Source organism: Podarcis pityusensis (assembly GCF_964106645.2).
Source record: "Podarcis pityusensis genome assembly, chromosome: 9".
Classification (NCBI taxonomy): domain Eukaryota; kingdom Metazoa; phylum Chordata; class Lepidosauria; order Squamata; family Lacertidae; genus Podarcis; species Podarcis pityusensis.
The window spans coordinates 9275565-9298631 of NC_138034.1; the positions used below are offsets into that span (position 1 = coordinate 9275565).

Sequence of the window (23067 nt, forward strand, 5' to 3'; positions counted from 1 at the left end):
TCTACTTGCACTTCAATGTGCTTTCGAACTGCTAGGTGGGCAGGAGCAGGGATCGAGCAACGGGAGCTCACCCCGTCGCGGGGATTCGAACCACCGACCTTCTGATCAGCAAGTCCTAGGCTCTGTGGTTTAACCCACAGTGCCACCTGCGTCCCTTATGAAAAGTAACCCCATCCTATTCAGGGTCCTATTCAGTTGTTGTTGTTGTTATCCTGCCCATCAGACTGGGTTGCCCCAGCCACTCTGGGTGGCTTCCAACATAAGGCCTGGAAACGATGCCTTATGAGGAACGGCTAAGGGAGCTGGGCATGTTTAGCCTGGAGAAGAGGAGGTTAAGGGGTGATATGATAGCCATGTTCAAATATATAAAAGGATGTCACATAGAGGAGGGAGAAAGGTTGTTTTCTGCTGCTCCAGAAAAGCGGACACGGAGCAAGGGATCCAAACTACAAGAAAGAAGATTCCACCTAAACATTAGGAAGAACTTCCTGACAGTAAGAGCTGTTTGACAGTGGAATTTGCTGCCAAGGAGTGTGGTGGAGTCTCCTTCTTTGGAGGTCTTTAAGCAGAGGCTTGACAACCATATGTCAGGAGTGCTCTGATGGTGTTTCCTGCTTGGCAGGGGGTTGGACTCGATGGCCCTTGTGGTCTCTTCCAACTCTATGATTCTATGATTCTATTCTATGATTCTATATATAAAAATATTATAAGACATTGAACTAGGCCCATCTTACCCATTGAGGCTAGTGGTGCGGGGCGCCATGTTCTAGAGAGCGCCAGGCAAGAATCCGGGGAACACCGAACGAGTGCGCTTAGTGAGCAATAGTGCTTGTTCTGCTCCTGCTGAGCGTCAGCTCAGTTTTCCCCCTTTTAGCTTGCAGACACCAAATTCCGCAGGGCGCCAGAAGGCTAAAAGGGAGAAAAACCAAGCTGATGCTTGGCGGGAGCGGCGCACGCGCCCTCGCTCACTCGGCACAAGCCCGCTTGCTTGGTGGCCATGGCCAACGCAGCACGAAGCGTCCATCCTCCGCCTCTTCCCCGCCGGAGAAGCCGCCCCCCAGCTGCTGCCCGCCTCCTCCAGTCCTAAAAAAAAAGGTTAACTCTGGGAAGGGGGGGGGCGCCGGAAGGATCTTTGCACCACTGCAACGGATATGCTTGTGACGGCCCTGCATTGAACATTAAAAAAATTCCCTATACCAAGGCTGCCTTCATATGTCTTCTAAAGGTTGTATAGTTGCTTATCTCCTTGGTTTGGGGGTCGCATAACTCCGTACCCTCCAACATTTCTCCAATGAAAATAGGGACGTCCTAAAGAAAAGTAGGCGGCGCAGGTGGCGCTGTGGGTTAAACCACCGAGCCTAGGACTTGCCGATCAGAAGGTCGGCGGTTCGAATCCCCGCGATGTGGTGAGCTCCCGTTGCTCGGTCCCTGCTCCTGCCAACCTAGCAGTTCGAAAGCACGTCAAAGTGCAAGTAGATAAATAGGTACCGCTCCAGCGGGAAGGTAAACGGTGTTTCCGTGCGCTGCTCTGGTTCGCCAGAAGCGGCTTAGTCATGCTGGCCACATGACCTGGAAGCTGTACGCCGGCTCCCTCGGCCAGTAAAGCGAGATGAGCGCTGCAACCCCAGAGTCGGTCACAACTGGACCTAAATGGTCAGTGGTCCCTTTACCTTTATCTTTAAAGAAAAGTGGGACATTCCGGGAACAAATCAGAAACCAGGACAGCTTTTGTAAATCCGGGAATGTCTCTGGAAAATAAGGACATTGGAAGGTCTGCCATCCAGGACAGGCAGACGGCCAGTCTCCCAGACACTGGAGCCACTCACCTACAGTGCCTCCATCTTCCCAGGGTTCAGTTTGTTAGTCCTCATCCATTCCACATCTAAATACAGACAGTGTTCCAGACCATGGTCTGCCTCTCCTGACACAGATGTTAAAGAGAAATAGAAAAAGGGAATAGGGCCGAATACACAGCCCCCTACTCCTGTTCTCTGGAAATGTTCCTGTAGTTAGGGATGAAGCTGCTGACCAACAGTGCCTCCAGTACACATCCCATAGAGCCGGTCAAGAAGACTGCTGGGCCCATGGCACCAAAAGCTGCCAGCAGATCAAGAAGCAGAACTGGAGGTGCACCCCCCCGGCCCACTCTTAATACAGGCCTTCCATCAGGGAGACTGAGACTGATTCAAACCCCACCTGAAGCCAGGCAGATACAGATATTCCATTTCCTCCAGGAACTCCTGCAACTGATCTGCCACCACTCTCTGTTCTGACACAGCGTAAGGCAGTTTCCTGCCTTCCTATGGAATCCGTTGTGAATTGGCTATTATAGCTTATTATGCTTCATTATAGTGAAAAACGTTACAGGAGAATGTGTTTCATTCTCTTGATTAACAAGCCTGTATTTAAATCAATAGATATCATTTACCTGTATTCTCAATCTTTTTAGTCTTCCGCAGTTTGACTATTTTCCCCTCTTGGCAGCAAGAGAGATTCTGTATACAATAACGCTTTAGTCCCAAAAGTTCTGAAAGAGAAGACATATTTCATAATTTTCAATTCACAGCATACAAGGAGTCTTGTTTTCTGAATAAGTATTGATCTGCAGTTTGCAGAATATGCCAAGCCTGAGAGCATTTCTTTTAATTAAAAGGCATAGGCTTGGATGTTGTTGGTAGACAGCAAGAGTGGCTTTGGTGCCTTCAGTTTGACAGCTCTTTTTATTTGCTCTAGAATGGAATTAGACAAATGACAAATTTTCATGTGAGATATATGCATGACAAACTGCCTCACACAGTGGCATCCACAGAGGGGAAACTAACCAGGGAATATGTTTTCTCCATGTGGTCTGGAGTGAGATCTTTGTAGTCAGCAGGGCTGGGCAGTATCTGCTTTTGAACATCATGATATATCACCAGCTAAATATTGTGATATACCGATATATCACAATGTCTGAAATAAGGATGAAAGTATGTAGAGGTGAATAGGAGGGCTAGGTGATACCTGGTGTTCAACTTCGTGATATATACATCACAATATACCGATATATCACAATGTCTGAAAAGGATGCAGTTATGTAGAGGCACTGGCTGCAGTTATGTAGAGGCACTGGCTGACTTCACCGTTTTCCCCACATTGTGGTTTTTGCATAGCGCACTCACTATCATGATTCACAATGCAGTGGTACCTCGAGTTACAAATGCCTCAGGTTATAGACGCCTCAGGTTACAAACTCCACTAACCTGGAAGAGTTACCTTGAGAGAATATATCACTCAGCCCTAATACACATCATGATTCGTGATATATTGCCAGGTCAAAAACAGTGAAACCGATATGATATGAACGATACACTATTGATATATCACCCAGCCCTAGTAGTCAGCATTGATGAGACAGAACTCGATCCCAATCAAGATGGACCCAGACTCAATTTCTCCAGCTGTGTTATGCCCAGCTCATTAGCTTTGTCAATGGCGCAGTGACATCACCACACTCTCAACATTGTGAGTGCCTTGGGGCATAGAACAGACGGCCCCTGCCTTGATTTCCCAGACATTTCTGATGTAGCAACCTCACCATTCTCTTGATTGTGGATACGTAGCTTTAACTGTGTTGGCTAGGACTGTCTCAGCCACATCTGAAAGTTATGAATGTCGTGAATCCTGGAAGAGTGGTTAGCCTTGATCATGTGGTATTCACACCTTCCACAAGGTGAATAGACTGAACGTGTAGGGGAGGAGCAGTGTGTGCCCCTTCACTTGCTCATGTTGATGAGCCATGCAACATTTGCATTCCAGGAAGGTGCATGGATTGCCACATGCATACACTGAAAGAGGCATGATCTGTGCTCCTTGGAGTCACAAGAGAGGGAAGGACACAAAGAATTGCTGCGTACCGTTCCACCTCTAAATAGAGGTGAGGCAGAACTGCAGATAGTGTGGGGAGGCATCATTCTGTTGTCCTGCCTGTCCTTTGAGCAGCATACATTTTGGAGAATGTATGGATAGGGTCATTATCATAGCTATGGCAAACGACAGGGGTGGGGGGAAGCCTATAGTTTTAGTTGGCAAACTCATCACATCCTCCCTTGCATTACATATACAAAGCTTCCAAATTTTGTAGTCCATATCAAGAGATTCCTTACACAAACAGGCCGTGCTTATGTCTTCAGTGTGCAAAGGCCTAGCGAAGCCTTAGTCAGGTGTTTAGACAGACTCTCTTTTCTATGACTGATGTTTCTTAAAGTTAACCAACAAACTTAAACTAGCAATGGGACAAGCAAAGGAGGATCAATATGGCTAACCTGACGCAACAACCTGTACAAACAAGCCACACTGCAATTAAATGAACACACCCAAGCAAGCTCTGGACCCCGCAATCTCTCACAATATCAGTAAGTAAGTAAGTAAGTAAGTAAGCATATAAACAAAGGACGTACCCACATGATGCTGACACAAACCACTACACTAACACTAGGCTTTTAATGTTTGATGCATTACTGTATTTTAATATTTTGTTGGAAGCTGCCCAGAGTGGCTGGGGAAGCCCAGCCAGATGGGCGGGGTATAAATAATATATTATTATTATTATTATTATTATTATTATTATTAGCAACAGAACAAAATAACAATCCTGTCCTCTCTCCCGCAACTGTAAGATGTCGATGACAAAAGTGTTTTTCACTAAATGTAAAGGAAGTGTGAAAAGGACTTTATGAATTGAAAGTGAAGATGATGGGTGGCTTCCGGGGTGGCGCCATCGGCAATGGCGGACTCCCTCTGATCTGGAGGGACTAGCTCCACGCGAAACGGGTCTTTTCCGCTACGGCGAAGCGGGGACCCTTTCAAAAATCACAGGCGAATGAAGCCTGTGACCATGGGACTCGGCGGGCACCTTTAGCGCCCCCCCAACCCGCAAAAGAACCCACTAACGGGCTCCGGAGCGAAGAGGGGGAAGTGGCGCGGTGCTGAGAGTCAACTGCTTCTTCTGTGGAGCGAAGCCGCACAGCCGTTGCCGGAGAGCGCTGCCTTTTTCCTGGGACAATTTGGCTTCTAAAATAATCACCCGTGAGTACTTAAATTTCTGACAATTGGACTTTAAATAAGGACTTGCGAGCAGAAAGGAAAATTGGACTTAAAAGTTTACCTCAATTTGGCAATGAAACGGGAAGGTCTAAACAGGAAGTCAGCCTTCCGTTTCTTTGTAGATAGATTAAAGCAAAGACATGGCAAACTAGAGCTCAGAAAATCGCTTGTAAAAGATTAACTTCCATCATTTAAAATTGTTGAACCCCCCTTCGGAAGCAGGAGAAGAGGGGGGATTTTTTCGGACTGTTTAAACCTGCAGAAGTGAGTGTAAAGTAAAGTAACTTTCCACCGTCCTGATCCTGGAGCGGGGTGTCAGGACTGACGTTTTTTGAAGCTCATTGACCAGAGACAAACGTTTTTGACAGATAGCTATAAGAAGAGAAACATTGATTCCATTGTTCCCCTTCGCATCTTAAAGGAACAAATATTGACAAAATATCTGAAAAAGGAAACTTTGTTGTTAGACTTGTCTTTAAAAGAAAGAACAAATAGAAGTTTTCCCCCTAGAGGGAGACTGTGAAACTGTAACCAACTCCGGGGAGCTTGCAGCTGTTACAGATTACAATTGTGGGAATAGACTTCTGACCTTGCAGGACAATGTATTCAGAAGCTCTGTTGCGTGCTTTCTGTAAAACAAGTGCCCTACTGGAACAGCTACATGAGAAGACGGACTTGATGACTGATGCGATCAGAAATTTTGAACAGGCAGTGGGAAATTATACGGAGCCCACCCAGGAATTAAATCAGGAGTGTGCCCTGACAGAACAGATGAGGGAAGAGGATGTTGCTGAATCTTGGGCGCCAGAGATGAAGGGAGCTGTGGCTCAGCAGGAACATGAGCTTTTGGACTTGACAAATGAATTTGGAAAAAAGCCAGATTTGGAAAGATAAAGTTTGGTTTGGTTTGGAAATGGGGGGTTGGATAGACCCCCCTATGCAGGGATGTTTGGACCTTTCAAGTCTGGCAATGGGCCGTGAGATGTTTGGGGTTGTGGGGGCTCTTAATTTTGGAGGGATTTTGAAACATGTTCTTAAATATCACATGGAGTTTAGTGTGGACTATGGAAAAGGGGCTGATTTGTCGAGAAGGGTCAAAAACATTGTTAAGCTGGAGTTCCCATGAGTGAAAGGAGCAGGAGACAAAGGAAAATACAGTTATAAATATGAAGAAGAGCTGCGGAAGGGACATGGAAGAGACTTAAGGGCCTCGGATACAAGGTTACCAGGTTAATGCGCTAGATCGATGGGATAATAAGGACTGACAAAACCCGGGACCAGGAGGAAGGGACGCTGGATGAAGACTGGATTGTTTTTATTTCTTTTTTTTTACTACTAGGATTGTTTTATAAAATTGATGAATGTTAGAAAAATGTTGGAATGAAATTACTTGGCTTTAGCAAAAATGTTTAAAGAATTATGTAAGAATATTATGGTTATGAGAAGTTGGTAAAAATAAGATTTAAGTTTTAAGCTTTAAGGTTCTTTATAGTAAGATAAGATTAAAATAGATTAAGGTAATGTAATGACAGAATATTATGAAATATGGAAAGGATTTGCTGCGACAATTAACAACTAGGATACAAAAAAAGGGAGGAGGAGGAGGTCAAAGAAAGAAGGTAATGACAGTTGAGGATTTGAGAATGATGGATTTGTTTTTGAGTGTTTGTGGTGTATTTTTGTTTTTTGAATTTGTATTGTTTGATGTGGTTTGTTTTTTCTTTGTTTTTTCTTTCTTTTTTCTGCTTTGTTCTCTTTTGTAATTTTAAAAATTTTCAATAAATATCATTTTTAAAAAAAATGAAAGTGAAGATGATGGTTGTTTTGTAACACAAAAAAATTCAATGGAAACAGCTATGACTGTCCTCTGCAAAACAATTGGTTTAGTCTACATTTTGTTTCCACAGTTGTGCACTTGAGATAGCACATGGTTGCTTAGGGGGGAAAAACTTTAGGTAGCTTTCTACATGCAAGCTCATCACTCACGGGGAAGAAAGATTATGTGAACTGAGCGCGTGTGAAGTCTCCATGTCCCCAGTTAATGATATGTGGGTGGTGGAGGAGGCAATACATGCCTGCTTCTCCACCACTGAAAGAAGCCAATCAACCATGGAAACACGTGAACCCATAATGTCCACAACTGCAGCAGCAAGCAAGGATGTCTGCAGCACTTTAATTTATTGCTAGTTAAACCCCTGAGCAGAAGAAAGCAAGAGAAGTCTAATAAACATGTGTGTTGAATTGCAACTGATGTTTTTCCCCTCCCCGGTTTCCTTATTAAATATGCTGACTTCTTCATTGGAAATTGCTGTCTCCATGCTCACAAATCTTCTGTTTGTTTCCTCCTCGACAGTGGGCACTATAAAGGTGTCAGTTTGTGAACAATGCTTGCAAAATGCCACTCATAAGAAATCCCTAGTATTTACCCTTAATCCTCTTTATTGATACTCGTATGTTTTAGTTTCTGTCTGTCTTCGACTGTAGCTGAGATTACCAGCCACCGAAAAACCTCAAAATGTAAATCAGTCTTGACATTTTGAACCTACAGCAGTTTCAGACAGCTCACAATTTGTTCCAGGGTGCAGTCTCCAAATGGCAGAGCAAACCCTGCGGCAAACAACATGGTCATGGGTCCAGTTCAGATGGTCTGCAAGCAACACTCGTATTGTTGCCTGTGGATGGCTTACAAATGGTAGGAATCGCAGGGAGGTGCAGATTGCCTGACTCAAGTGTTTTCACATGGGGCCTGTATGTGGGGCTGTTGTGATTTGTGTGATTGCTTTAGGATTCCTCCCGCCCCCCACTATTATCACAAAACGGAAGCAGCCACACGTCGAGGGAACATCTGAGCAGTTCCAAGTGTATAAACTAGGCCAGTGGTCACCAGGATTCCACATTGATCCTCCATGTTGTTAGTGTTGTTGTTGTTGTTTAGTCGTTTAGTCATGTACGACTCTTCGTGACCCCATGGACCAGAGCACGCCAGGCACTCCTGTCTTCCACTGCCTCCCACAGTTTGGTCAAACTCATTCTGGTAGCTTCGAGAACACTGTCCAACCATCTCGTCCTCTGTCGTCCCCTTCTCCTTGTGCCCTCCATCTTTCCCAACATCAGGGTCTTTTCCAGGGAGTCTTCTCTTCTCATGAGGTGGCCAAAATACTGGAGTCTCAGCTTCAGGATCTGTCCTTCCAGTGAGCACTCAGGGCTGATTTCCTTCAGGCTCGATCTTATTGCAGTCCATGGGACTCTCAGGAGTCTCCTCCAGCACCATAATTCAAAAGCATCAATTCTTCGGCGATCAGCCTTCTTTATGATCCAGCTCTCACTTCCATACATCACTACTGGGAAAACCGTAGCTTTAACTATATGGACCTTTGTTGGCAAGGTGATGTCTCTGCTTTTTAAGATGCTGCCTAGGTTTGTCATTGTCCATGGAGTTTTCTTGTTACTGTAAAAGTGTTCTTTTCAATCTAGCATCTGAAGTGCAAAAGAAAAGAAGGAAACAAGATTTCATTTGCTTGTATGAGTTTTTAATTAAAGTGGTACCTTGGTTCTCGAACTTAATCCATTCTGGGAGTCTGTTCGACTCCCGAAACTGTTCAAAAACCAAGGGGCGGCTTCCGATTGGCTGCAGGAGCTTCCTGCACTCAAGTGGAAGCCGTGTCTGATGTTAGGCTTCTGAGAAACGTTCACAAACTGGAATACTTCCCTCAGGGTTTGCGGTGTTTGGGAGCTGATTTGTTCCAGAGCCAAGCCGTTCCAGCACCAAGGTACCACTGTATTAAGAAAAAGTCTGTCAATGATAGGAAGAGAAGGAAAATAAGCAGAGCATTGTTTTATTGTAAAAGATATGGGACATAGGTTGAATATTGCGGAGTACTACGTTGTTAATTTGTTTTAATAGTATTTTAAGTGGCGCAGGACACGGGTGGCGCTGTGGGTTAAACCACAGAGCCTAGGACTTACCGATCAGAAGGTCGGCGGTTCGAATCCCCTCGACAGGGTGAGCTCCCGTTGCTCAGTCCCTGCTCCTGCCAACCTAGCAGTTCGAAAGCACGTCAGAGTGCAAGTAGATAAATAGGTACCGCTCCGGTGGGAAGGTAAACGGTGTTTCCGTGCACTGCTCTGGTTTGCCAGAAGCGGCTTAGTCATGCTGGCCACATGACCCAGAAGCTGTATGCTGGCTCCCTCGGCCAATAAAGCAAGATGAGCGCCGCAACCCCAGAGTCTGCCACGACTGGACCTAATGGTCAGGGATCCCTTTACCTTTAAAGATCCACTTAGTCCCTCATTTTGTTTCCAACCGTGAACAGAGAGAAGCTCCAGAAAGCTCAGCAGAGGGAATGAAGGCCACAGTCCTTTCCTCTCATTTGTCCCCAACAACTGCTATTCAGACGTACGCTGCCTCTAAAAACATAGGCTGCATTTAGTTATCTTGTCTGTCCCTTAAGATCAGCTAAGGAGGATCTTCACCAAGTCTGTGGATCTCTGAGGTGCAGTTATCGTTATGTGGAACATGGCATTCTCAGTGATGGTGTCCAAACCCTGAAACATCTTGAGAGGCTAATTTATCTTCCTCTCTCCCAGTCTTCCGAAAGAAGATTGGTGAAGGGCATTTTGTTTAGATGAGCCTTCAGCTTAGATTAATTTGTATGCCTCCAATATTAATATTTTTTAAGGGTTCTGCTGCTTTATGCTTATGCCAGTGTTCCTCTTGTTCTTGCTTTTGATAATTTTGTGATACTGTTTGATGCTGTTTCAGTGTTTTTTATTTTGAGGGTATTCTACTTCGGTAGGTTGGGAGTGTGCATTTGCCCTGAAGAAGTCTACTTGCCGTACCCTGCTGCAACTAAGTTGAAGGAACCATAATTGCAATGATTGCAGTCGTATTCCTCTCCTGTTTAGTCCTGCCCCCATTTCTCTTCCGTTGTCTCCTCTGTAGACTTCTAGACTGTAAACTTCTTGAAGCAGCAATCTCTCTTCTCCTTCTTTTGTAAAACACGATGTACATGGAAGGTGGTATATAAATGAATAAAGCATTTTCTATTTTGGCCAATAGCCATTGGTAGATCTAACCTCCATTAATTTAATTATTAAAAAGTTATCTAAGCTAGTGGGCATGTCTGGCAACCATAAAAAGGTAAAGGGATCCCTGACCATTAGATCCAGTCGTGACCGACTCTGGGGTTGCGACGCTCATCTCGCTTTACTGGCCGAGGGAGCCGGCATACAGCTTGCGGGCCATGTGGCCAGCATGACTAAGCTGCTTCTGGCAAACCAAAGCAGCACACAGAAACGCCGTTTACCTTCCCATCAGAGTGGTACCTATTTATCTACTTGCACTTTGACGTGCTTTCGAACTGCTAGGTTGGCAGGAGCAGGGACCGAGCAACGGGAGCTCACCCCATCACGGGGATTCGAACCGCCGACCTTCTGATCGGCAAGTCCTTGGCTCTGTAGTTTAACCCACAGCGCCACCCGTGTCCCTCTAGCAACCATAGCCAAGCCAAATTTATAAGTTCTTCCTCCTCTGATAACAACAAGTACTGCTGGTTATATATCCTGTTCTTCTTCAGAACAGCCTCCTGCCCCATCAGCTAATTTAGGAAGTATAAAATATAATTTGTCTTTGCTGGCCAATGGCAAGGTCTTTGCTCTCCCCCACCTGCTCCCAGCTGTAGGGTGGTGACCCACTGATGGAGTTGTCTATCAAGGTTCCAGTCCACCAGAAGAGGGACAAGCGGTAAAGGGTGCCAGAACTGGGAAGTAAAACATATGCAGAAATGGAAAATATATGGTCTAATGAGGCTAGCCTGGAGACTACGGTTTGTGGCATTATAAGCAGAAAGCAAGGGATTAATGGCAAACCTTCGAAAATGCCACTGGTCAGTGGGAGAGAAGAAGATATTTCAATAAAAGAACTGAACGAGCTGTCAGTGTGATGTGAAGCCCCAGTAAATTGATGTCATAACATTCCAAGAATGAAAAGACCTTGTGGGGAGTGAGTGTCCCGTGGTATCAAAGCTAACACAGAGATCAAGGAAAGAAAAGTATGCAGAGGAGACCCGGCAAGAAAGAGATGGGTGCCGTAGAAGACAAGACAAATGATGTACTCTGCCATATACCTGAAATGGTTCTTTCAGCTGTTGTGACCACCCATGGCGGTTAATTAATTAGACGACCTTCCTGATACAGTGATTAATGGCATATTGGGTGTAAATAGATCTATGCTAATTAATAATGTGGCTGTCACCAAAGTACTTGGGCACCGTAGGAACTGGGAATAAGGTTTGCTTCATATGCGACAGTTCTCCTTTGTAGATACACTATCTCCTATCCGGAGCGCATGTTGTTGCTTTTGGGTTCTTGCCTCCTAATTCAGATATATGATATATCTAGGGCTAGGTTTGCACCAGCAGTTTCCATACAATCTGCTTTTCATACATACATGAGGAGAACATGGTTTAATCACTGTATATTGAGCTGTCCTCAAAGACAGTGTGAAAACCACAGTTAGTACAGAATGCAGCTGCCAGAATTTTAGATAGGACTAGTGGTTGGGAACCCATCACACTGGTGTTGAAAGAGTTTCACTGGCTTCCTTTCTACTTCTGAGCTCATTTCAAGGTACTGCTGCAAGTATCTGAATGAACATCTGCTCCCAACCTGACCTGCTCATATTCTGAGGCCATCTGCTGATTATCTTCTCTGAGCAGAGGGAGGACATTTTTAGCAGTTGCTTCTTGTTTGTGGGACACTTTCCCCAAGGAAGTTCAGGTGATGCCTTCACTGCTACCTTTTTTTTGCTGCCAGGCAAATCACTTTGTATTCACCCAGGCCTTTCAAATATTTTTAGTTTAGCTGTTTTAGGCTGGAATCCAGTACAGTATACACTTGCATTGAACCTAATAGGACTTCTGTACTGCACATGTAGAAGGGATGCAGGTGGCGCTGTGGGTTAAACCACAGAGCCTAGGACTTGCCAATCAGAAGGTCGGCGGTTTGAATCCCCGCTATGGGGTGAGCTCCTGTTGCTCGATCCCTGCTCCTGCCAACCTAGCAGTTCGAAAGCACGTCAAAGTGCAAGTAGATAAATAGGTATCGCTCTGGTAGGAAGGTAAACGGTGTTTCCGTGCGCTGTTCTGGTTCGCCAGAAGCAGCTTAGTCCTGCTGGCCACATGACCCAGAAGCTGTACGCTGGCTCCCTCGGCCAGTAAAGCGAGATGAGCACCGCAACCCCAGAGTCGTCCGTGACTGGACCTAATGGTCCTGTGACCTTTCCCTGTCTGCACTCAGCTTCTTAGTTTTCGTGAACTTTATCAAAGAGGTGCAAGTTTGTTGTGCAGATTGAATTTTACGTAGTACCTTTGCCCTGCCCCCTCTTAGTCACACACAAACACACACACTAACTATGGCATGTATGCATGTGGTTTACCATTTCCTCACCATTATATGACTAATTTTCTCACAAAAAATGAACTTGGATTTGAGAATGATCCTAGAAACTTGTTATCAGGCCACTTTGAAATTCTTTCCTCCTCCTCCTCCTCCTCCTCCTCCTCCTTCAACATCATCAACAACAACAACATACTGCATATATTCTTTGAGGTGCTGTGTGGATATGGAAGTGCTATTGCAACAATTCAGCATTTGGCATAAAAAAAGAAAGAAAACCCGAAGCATGAAATACCGAGAGGAAGAAACATATGTGTTTGGGAAATGCATGAAGATTATTTTGGGCCAATGAGGGAGAGAAAAAATGAAATGAAATGTGACAAGGTTATTTGAGCAGCTTCAGCCTAGGAATCCAGCCTCAGAAACCTTGTCTGCGCATCCAATTTAACAGTAGTTTAACACCCTTTGGTGTCTGTGGTGTTCACACCAAATTGAAGGAAGGAGTGTGTCTTCTATCCCCTAAAGGAGTGTGGACCCAGAAATAGTACCTCGGGTTAAGAACTTTGCTTCAGGATGAGAACAGAAATCTCACAGTGGTGGCACGGCGGCAGCAGGAGGCCCCATTAGCTAAAGTGGTGCTTCGGGTTAAGAACAGTTTCAGGTTAAGAACGGACCTCCAGAATGAATTAAGTTCTTATCCCAAGGTACCACTGTACCACAAGCCATCTGTGTGAATGTATCTCCTCTGCCTGACGGTCACCTGGGCAGCACAACACTATTCTGGCTTTGTGCTCTACAAGCCGAGGGAAATTTGAACTAGCCCCCATTCTCCAGAGATAAGAGACCTTTGTATTTTTAAATTAGAATAGTCTGCTTCCAGGGCAAAACTTAGCTAAGAGTCTTCCTCTTATACCCCCCCCCCCAAAAAAAATAAGGATGGGAGAAAATGAGTTGAATAGTTGGTGCAGCATGGCAGCAGTGCGCAATTTAACTGAGGATGTTGGGAAATCTTGCCCACGGCTTGGAAATAATGAGCTCCTGACGTGTTTTCTAATCAAAGTATCGGCATGGAGTCACCATGTTTAGCAAACGTCCTATCATCAAGGAAGCAGTACATCAAAAGTTCACTGTGGATATTATTTTTCTGTGCCTCACCTTTACATTATAGGTGTCTTCCTTAGCACCTCTTCCTTCTTATAATAGTTTAAAGCCCCCCCCCCAAAGAAACCAGTAGATGTGTGTGAACAGCGTCCGTTATCACATTTGTTCCAGCTTCAGTGAACCAAGAACCACGCCTGTCGTCCTCAGTTATCTTTGTACGCAGCACTGTTTTGAGCAGAGGTTTAATACACAAAAGATTGTTTCCCCCAAGATTTAGGTACCTCATAAATCAAGCTGACAAGTCACGTGGCCAGGTTTCCTCTTCTGTTTTGTCTATGGTATGCAGACAGATTATACAGTAGCGTCCTCAATGGCTTATTGTCTAATAATGTCAGAGGGCTCTGTTCTTCACATGCTATATTAGACGCTACCTAGGCAATTCTCTGCCTAAATATTTCGCATGTGCATGGGTGACAAATAGTAAAGACACATTTCTGCTGCCTATTTCTGCACCTTTGAGTTTGCTGCGAAAGCAGAGGAGGCTTAAAACCATCACATTTTTGGGGGGGGGGGGCTTTCCTTTGTAGGAGTATCAGGACACACAGTGATTCCCACACATTGACTTGCTCCATCTTAACATGTTGCGACGATGCTTTCTTAAACGATGCCTAGGACCCTTGTACCTAAGGGACCGCCTCTCCCATTATGCCCCACAGAGAGACTCAAGGTCCATAAATAGCAACACCCTATTGGTCCCGGGCCCTAAGGAAGTTAGATTAGCTTCAACCAGAGCCAGGGCCTTTTCAACAGTGGCCCCGGCCTGGTGGAACGCTCTGCCTCATGAGACCAGGGCCCTGCAGGATCTGATTTCTTTCCGCAGGGCCTGTAAGACAGAGTTGTTCTGCCTGGCCTTTGGCTTGGAGCCAATTTGATTCCCTCCCCCTCTTTCTTTTTTCTTTTCCTTTCTCCTCCTGTGATGAGGCTACATTTTAATGTTGTATTTTAATTTTGTTTTTAAGTTGTATTCATTCAACTTGTTTTTATTATTGCTTGTTAGCCGCCCTGAGCCCAGCCTTGGCTGGGGAGGGCGGGGTATAAATAAAAATTACTACTACTACTACTATTATTATTAGTGTGGAATTATCAAGATGCACAATTATATTTCCAAGAACATAGAAAATCAGGTCATTTATTATTATTTTTTAAAAAATAATCATACACAGTCAATTTGGACAAACAGTTGCAAACCAGTGGTATGAAGAAACAGGATAATGTTCTACCAGATAACACTTGCATAGTTTCTATGTGCGTAAAACTGCAGTATATGGGGGCCTGACTCATACTGTTGACAGGATACTTAAAGTTTTGGAAACTAGCAAATGGTTCAGGCCTACATACCATATTTTTCGCTCTATAACACGCACCCGACCATAACACGCACGTAGTTTTTAGAGGAGGAAAATCCGTAGGCATGCCACCCGTAGGCATTTCCTCCATAACACACACAGACATTTCCCCTTACTTTCTAGGAGGGAAAAAGTGAGTGTTATGGTGCAAAAAATACGGTATATGTTATGCAAATTTCCATTGTGAGCTTTTATAATGTTTCTTTTCATAGCGTATCATAGCAGGGTTTTTTTATAGCTGTATAGATCCAGCCCTAAGCTTCAGAGGTGTCTGGTCAATACCTGGATTTGTGGGTGTATGCACAGCCCATTGAGTTCTGTGGATTTGAATGAAATCTATAAACATGGTTTCTTCCCTTTTTTTCCCCATATTAGCAATCTATGTTGATGGCGTCCAACTGAAAGGCTACTTTGTGTGGTCCCTTTTGGACAACTTTGAGTGGACTTCCGGATACAGACCTCGCTTTGGACTCTTCCATGTCGACTTCGAAAATCCGGCTCTCCCTCGAGCTCCTTACAAATCGGCCATTGAATACGCCAAAGTTATTGCCAACAATGGACTGATGAAATCACATGGTTGACGAATGTCTGTCAATACCAAATGTTGGCCACATACAAGAGAGGCACATGCCGTGAAATTGTCAAGAATAAACCAAGCTGAATTTTGATTTTCAATAACTATTTCTCAAACAGCAGAAGCAGAAATCAGAGCAATAGCTATGCAGAAAGGGGAAGTGAACCTATAAAGTTTTAAAATTTGAATTTAAAATAAATAAATACAAAATAAATACAAATAAAATAAATAAATACAGTACAATGTATTAATATTTTCTGTAATGTTTAAAATACTTTTGACTTAAGGGATTCAGAGAGTGATGTCATATATTGTTGTTGTTGTTGTTGTTTAGTTGTTTAGTTGTTTAGTCGTGTCCGACTCTTCATGACCCCATGGACCAGAGCACGCCAGGCACTCCTGTCTTCCACTGCCTCCTGCAGCTTGGTCAAACTCATGCTGGTAGCTTCAAGAACACTGTCCAACCATCTCGTCCTCTGTCGTCCCCTTCTCCTTGTGCCCTCAATCGTTCCCAACATTAGGGTCTTTTCCAGGGAGTCTTCTCTTCTCATGAGGTGGCCCAAGTATTGGAGCCTCAGCTTCAGGATCTGTCCTTCCAGTGAGCACTCAGGGCTGATTTCCTTCAGAATGGATAGGTTTGATCTTCTTGCAGTCCATGGGACTCTCAAGAGTCTCCTCCAGCACCATAATTCAAAAGCATCAATTCTTCGGCGATCAGCCTTCTGTCATATATATATGTCATATATTATACAGCACCAAATGTTGGGTTGCTATCAAGTGGGCACATGTCTGGAAGTCGCAGCCAAAGTAGCTGCATTAGAAACACACACAAATGAGTTACTCTTTCCTCTCTCCTATCACAATGAATGGGATAGTTTGATGCTTATTCATTTTCTTGGCCATCTGTTTGTCTGACACAGAGGAAGCACATTTGGTGGACTGTTCAGTATCTGTCTACATAGCCAGATTCCTGAAGAGCACACTTTTTCAGAACTACAGAATTACTGTATGTATTTGTCAGTTTTAGGTTCTGGTACTAAGATAAGCTACCTAAGGCTTTACCAGTGAAACATCCTATTAAGTGGTCTGCATTTTCCTGAATGGAGAGAGCTTCCTGGCCTCTTGCACTGGGCAGAAATTCAATAGGCAAAAGCAAGCAATTTGTCCATGTAAATTAAACGGGTGCTATATGAAGAGAACTCTTTAAAAAACAAATCTTTGCTCAAGCTAGGGGTTGGGGGGGGGGAATTGGATTTAGTTTAAATTTAAAGGCAAACCTACTTAATTAATATTTTCTGAAACAGTACATGAACCGAAACAACCATCCTTTGAAATTCGCACAGCTTTGAATTTTGCGGTACAGTTCTCCAGCCTAATAATAATAATAATAATAATAATTTATTCATATGTCACCTTTTCCCCTGATGAGACTAAAGGCAGCTTACAGATTAAAATTCAACTAAATATTGATAGAATTAAAACCATATACGTATATAAAATCTGTTTTATAAATCAGTTTAAACAAATTATGTACACAAAAATGCATATATTAGTGAAAATAACTTAGAAAAATGTGTATATTAGGAGAAATTTTCACTAAAATACTGGTGAGTTTTCGTAAGGATTTTTTTAAAAAAGAAATCGCAAACTGCGCTGGAATTGTGGAGAACCGAACTGAACTGGAAAAGTGAGAAACTGAGAAAACCCAAAATGGACAGATTAACTCGTTCCTAACCCCAATGATCCAGTTTTAATGCCTGCCTCCCCAAAAATGAATTCTGTGAGCTATATAATGCAATTTTGCAGAATTTCTTGAATTCACATAATCTGTTTTGCAGATTAAAAAACCCCCTACATTTTGCATCTTACTGTGATTTCATTGAGCATGCCTAGGGGCAAGGAGGCATGTGGAACACTGAAACCTCAGCCCAACCTCTGGAAACTGTTCCCAGCTAGCAAAAATTCAGATTTCTGAGATTTCAGCACTCAGCTACAAGCATATTTTTTGCCAGACACAAGGGCTGGAAACATGCTGGAGTTAAAAAAAAGCAAGCAAGCAAGCAAGCAAGCAGAGGTTCTTAGGAAGCTGACTTCTGCACTGCTTTCCCTACGCTCCCGCAGGAAGACAGAATACATACCTCCCCGACAATGCCACATTAAATAGTTAAGAATCGGAAGGTGCGAGAAGCATATGTTTGCCTCTAAGGAATAAGGTAGAGAAAAGGAACAAACCGGGCCTCAGAGGTGTACCTCCCGAGGCCTTGCTAGTACAAATTGCTAGCAAATGAGTTCTGTTCAGAGCTAATGCTTTTGTTAAGTGCCTCATTGCGAGGGAGCAACAAGGAGAGCGTGAATATACTGCCTGGGAGCTATTTAAGTTGCTCTCAAGCAAATGTCATTTTGATCAGAACTTGGTTCACAGCAATTGCAGAATAACTGCAGGGCCATGTCCTCATGTCAGCGGTTAGCCTGGAAAAAGAAGGTATTGGGTCTGTGAGCAGAGTGGTGAGGTTGGTGCAGTAAAGGCCACAGACTTGCTTCTTAGGATAGGGCTGGTACGGTGCTGAGGGCTGGGCCAAAAGCTCAGAGGAAAGCCTTGTACACTGAGAAAGGACCTTCCTTCACCCCTCCCAGCTGCTCACAGAGGCAAAGTCAAAGAAAAAAGTCCTGCGGCAACAAAAGATCTCTCGCACCATCCCACCTTCCCGTGCCAACAATGGGAGAAAAAAGAGTTTGAAAGGCTCTGTATACAAAGGGAGCTTTCACAATAGGAAAAGTAATCTTAAAAAGTGTTAAATCTTTCCGAGATAAAAAAGAAAAAGAAAAAATACACACTGCTGATTGCTTAGATTTTTTTTTTATTTTTAAAAAATGCTTTTAAAAAAATGTTCGCTGCTTACATTCTGCAGCTGTTCACAAAAGGCTAGAAGTCTAAAGTGTATAAGATTGCTTGGCTTTGTTCCTCTGTTTTGTGTAAACTCCACATCTCCTTTACCTGTGCAAATGGTACATCAAGGTGCTGTGCTGGGATTAAGATTTCCTTTCACTCCCTTTGACATGTTGTATTGGCGGAAGAATTAAGAGAGAACGTGGCAGCTCCTGGTTTCTACTAAGAGAGTTTATGCGCACGCTCATGTATAATTTCCATTATTTTCCAAAGAACAATACTCTTATTTTACAGAAGAGAGTATTGTTTAATGAGCAAGGATCTTATTACAGATGGGTAGCCGTGTTGGTCTGCCATAGTCAAAATAAAAAAATCCTTCCAGTAGCACCTTTAAGACCAACTAAGTTAGTTCTTGGTATGAGCTTTCGTGTGCAAGCACACTTCTTCAGATACACTGGTGTATCTGAAGAAGTGTGCTTGCACACGAAAGCTCATACCAAGAACTAACTTAGGTGGTCTTAAAGGTGCTACTGGAAGGATCTTATGTTCATCGATTATGTACTATCACAACATGAAACACGCCAGTTGCAAACTTTCCGTCAGAATCTTCCAGTATTCTGAAACACTTCGGAGTCACCAAGAAAGAGAACCCAGGATGGGGTTTTGGAGACAGGAGAAGGCTTTAGAGCAATATTAGAGGAAAACACAGTAGGCATATCAGCCACATGGTGGTCAGTTATTTTGTGGCGGGATGAATGAATGAATCTTTATTTGCATCAGCCATAGCAATAAAACAACAATACAATCTACAAAGAATAGAAATAAAAAGTCAATTATATAAAATACGTTTTGGGGTTTTGAATCATTAGTCAAATAGTGGATCTTATTCTGATTGCCCCAGCTAAAAACCTTGCAACCTTTGCTGTCACCTGCTCATCTTGATCTGACAAGAGAGAGGACACTGGGGCAGTGGCTGAGCGACCTGGAATGGACAATAAAAGAGGGGTGATAATCTCGTTCCTCAAGTCTTTATAAAGAGTGCAAGCCAGAAGGGCATGTGCCACCGATTCAGTACTGCAAGGACATAAGCGTTTTTCGTGTGGAATCTGTTGGAATTGTCCCTCAAGTACAGCCGAGGGCAATACATTCAATATTGCAAGAGTAAAAGAGTATCTATATTTTAGAAATTGCTAGGTTAGGCAGATAGGGTGCCAGAGAGTCCAAATGGGAAGGTGGAAAATAGTCATACTATGGGCAAAATTTCCTTATTGTGGCCAAGTTGTTCTGACGCTTGATATCATTTAGGCGCTAACAAATTAGACTGTTTGCTTTCCTAAAACCCAAAGTGAGTAGCTGTTGTGGTGATAAACCATAAGTGAAGTTTTTGATAGACAGTTTTTGTCCAGGTGCTCTTGAGACAATCTTGCAGCACTAGGGATATTAGACCGGGGGAATTTGAGTTTGTGGCGGAAACTGTGGACATGCCTTGTGTAGAAGGCCATGTGTCATCTGGACACGTCAGGTGTAGGTCTGGGTTTGCAGAGACTTCATCCAGCAGCGTTCATGCATGTCTTCATACAGCAGCAAAAAATGTGAATGCTATTCTAGGCTGTATCAGCAGAAGTGTAACGTCCAGATTATGGGAAGTAATAGCACCATTCTATTCTGTGCCCAGGGACGCGGGTGGCGCTGTGGGTTAAAGCACAGAGCCTAGGGCTTGCCGATCAGAAGGTCGGTGGTTCGAATCCCTGTGACGGGGTGAGCTCCTGTTGCTTGGTCCCTGCTCCTGCCAACCTAGCAGTTCGAAAGCACGTCAAGTGCAAGTAGATAAATAGGTACTGCTCTGGCGGGAAGGTAAATGGCGTTTCCGTGCGCTGCTCTGGTACGCCGGCTCCCTCGGCCAATAAAGCAAGATGAGCACCGCAACCCCAGAGTTGGTCACGACTGGATCTAATGGTCAGGGATACCTTTACCTTTACCTATTCTATCCCCAGTTCTGGGCACCACAATTTAAGAAGGATAATGACAAGCTGGAACATGTGCAGAGGAGGGCAACCAAGATGACCAAAGGTCTGGAAACCCAAGTGCCTTATGAGGAGTGGTTGAGGGAGTTGGGGATGTTTAGCCTGGAAGAGAAGAGATAAAGAGGAGATACGACATCCACCTTCAAACATCTCATGGGCTGTCACCAAGATTGAGGGGTCCCAGCAATGTGTGTGTTATTGCGTCATCTGGATGAGGCCAAGTGTTCTGGAGCAACCAGACACTGAAGCTGTGCCATACGTGGCTCAGCCAATGCTCAGCTTCCTCTGCCCCCTAAACATCAGGAGGGCCTGGCCCCCTTTCAGCAAATATTGAGGGGGCTGAAGACACCTTGGCCCCTGAGAATTGGCATGCTTGCTGTTGGGCTCACTTGCTCTTCCTCTCTCACCACTGTGGGGTGCATTTAGGTCAATAAACTTAGTATACCCCTGGCATATATCTGTTAGAGAAAAATTCAGATTTCTTATCTGTGTAGACCAGTGGTATCCAAACTTTTTTCAAAGAGGGCCAGATTTAATGAAGTGGAGGGTTGTGGGGGCCGACCAAAGGGCTGACTAAAGTTTTTGGCCCTTTTTTAAGGATTGAAGTTGTTGAGCTTTCTTTATGATTTTACCCCAAAGTTGTTGTTACCCCCAGGAAATAAACTGCCACAGGGGCCGGATTAAACCGACCGGTGGGCCGGATTAGGCCCACGAAACAGACTTTGGACATGCCTGGTGTAGACCATAATATAATAATTATGCACTCTTCTCTTCCTATATCGAAAGCAACTTGATTTCTGGGTGCCTTTCATGTTTGTTTCCAGGTAATTTTTGGCAAGGAAAATACTATCGGCTACTCTGGAGTGAAGCATTAAACAGCCGAGTTGCATCCATCTGATAATGAAGAAAAAGTAAACATGCAAACATATGTGTAGGATTTTAAAATCTATTTGGGGTTCTTTTGTATACGAATTGTTAGTAACTAATTGCACTGTAAAGAGCCTTAAATTGCACAACTTTTAAATTAATTTATGTTTGCAGTTTTATTTCATTTGTATTTTTTAGCAGTCCTCCTGCCTGAGACATTAGAGTGTATATTTATAATTCACTTTATCCTCTTAAATTGTCATCCAAGATCGAAAGGTTTTCTGTCCTTTAATTAGGACACTGGGTAGAATATTATTTATCCTAGTGGACATATTTATATGTTTTACCATGGTACAAATGGGCTATACATTTTCTCTGCAAAGCAGTATTAATTCTCACTGTAAATAATATACTCCAGTACATTTGGTCTATCAGGTGAAATAAATATTCCAAATCTGGCATACAAACCCATTGAAAGTGCAGTGACCATCTGTACTTCTCTGTTGGGCTTTAAAGGACAACTCTCTCTTCCAAAGTTTTATAATACAAAGGGCAATTCACTAATTAGCACTGTAAATTAGTGTTGCCATGAGGTTAAATTGAAAAAAAAACCCACCCAGCCCCTGCAGTATTTCAATTAATGTTATTTTTAATTGCTTGTATTAGCATTTGAGAACAAGATTGATTAGCTTTTGACCATCAAAGAAACAGAACTTGAAGCTGTTAAATACTGAATTGGAAGTGGTTAATTATACTTAAAATCCATAGATACTGTACATATCAGTCTAGAAGGTCATCAGAGTACAGCAGAGTAGGTGTGCTTTTGAACTTGTTTTTGTTAAAGAAAAACCTCAGGAACACATACATCTGTTCTCCTATCTCAGTTGATAATAGGAATTAGCACCTCTGAAATTCACATCCAAAAGTGTTCTTGTTTACTAAATTGCTTTTTAGTAAAAGTTTAAGGGAATCTGTTCATGTTCAATTTGCATTTAACACAGCAAGTAACCAAAACTGTAGCCAGAGACTAGTTCTATGGTCAGAAGCCTCCATGTGACAGTAGCAGGTAGCGGTTCCGATAGATGCCAAGAAAAAAAGATTAACTTCTGGCAGCACTTAGATCATTTTTGCAACAGAGAAAGGGGAACAAGCACATTTCTGCAACCAGGGGGATTCTTTGCAGCTGGGAGAAGATTCCAGGAGCTTCCAGAGGGTAAACAAGCAGGCAGATGGCAGCACACTGAGAAAGGGATTGCTTTGGACGCTCCAGCTGATAGGTGTTAAATCCAATAGATGGAGACATCTGACCATGTGTAGGGTCTGTTTAGGCCTGCTGAGTGAGTAGGGCCTAAGGCTGTTAGCATTTGAACTTTTGAAGGGCATCCAAATCTTTCCTCAGGTAAGCATAATGCACAAGTTTAATTGCATCCTTGATTACTGACTTGGGTCCACTGTGATGCGACTTTCGAACAATGGAGGTACCTTAGGAGCTCCACCAGTGCATTTGAGATCGGTTGAAATGCGATATCAAATGACACACACACACACACACACACACACACTTAATTTGTCTTAGCGAGGTGGCAGTAGAACTTCAGAAGGATCTCTAGTCCAGAGGCTACGAGTCTTATCTCCAGAGGCTACGAGTCTTATCTCCAAATTAAGCTCCTGTGTTTGGGAAGACAAAGCAGTGCTTCCCCAGCACAGGAACTTGGTGTGAATTTCACT

General features: G+C 43.6%; 1 protein-coding gene across 1 annotated transcript in view; it reads left to right on the plus strand.

Annotated features, from left to right (window-relative positions):
* Positions 1-15798, plus strand: part of LOC308485977 (cytosolic beta-glucosidase-like) — a gene marked incomplete at its 5' end in the record, with an annotated part of 68525 nt that extends 52727 nt beyond the window's left edge. Inside the window, one exon of the mRNA XM_081022205.1 lies at positions 15363-15798. Within this exon, the coding sequence (XP_080878331.1) occupies positions 15363-15568 (206 nt within the window). The 3' untranslated portion in view covers positions 15569-15798. The remainder of the gene's footprint in view (positions 1-15362) is intronic.
* Positions 15799-23067: the final 7269 nt, after the last annotated feature.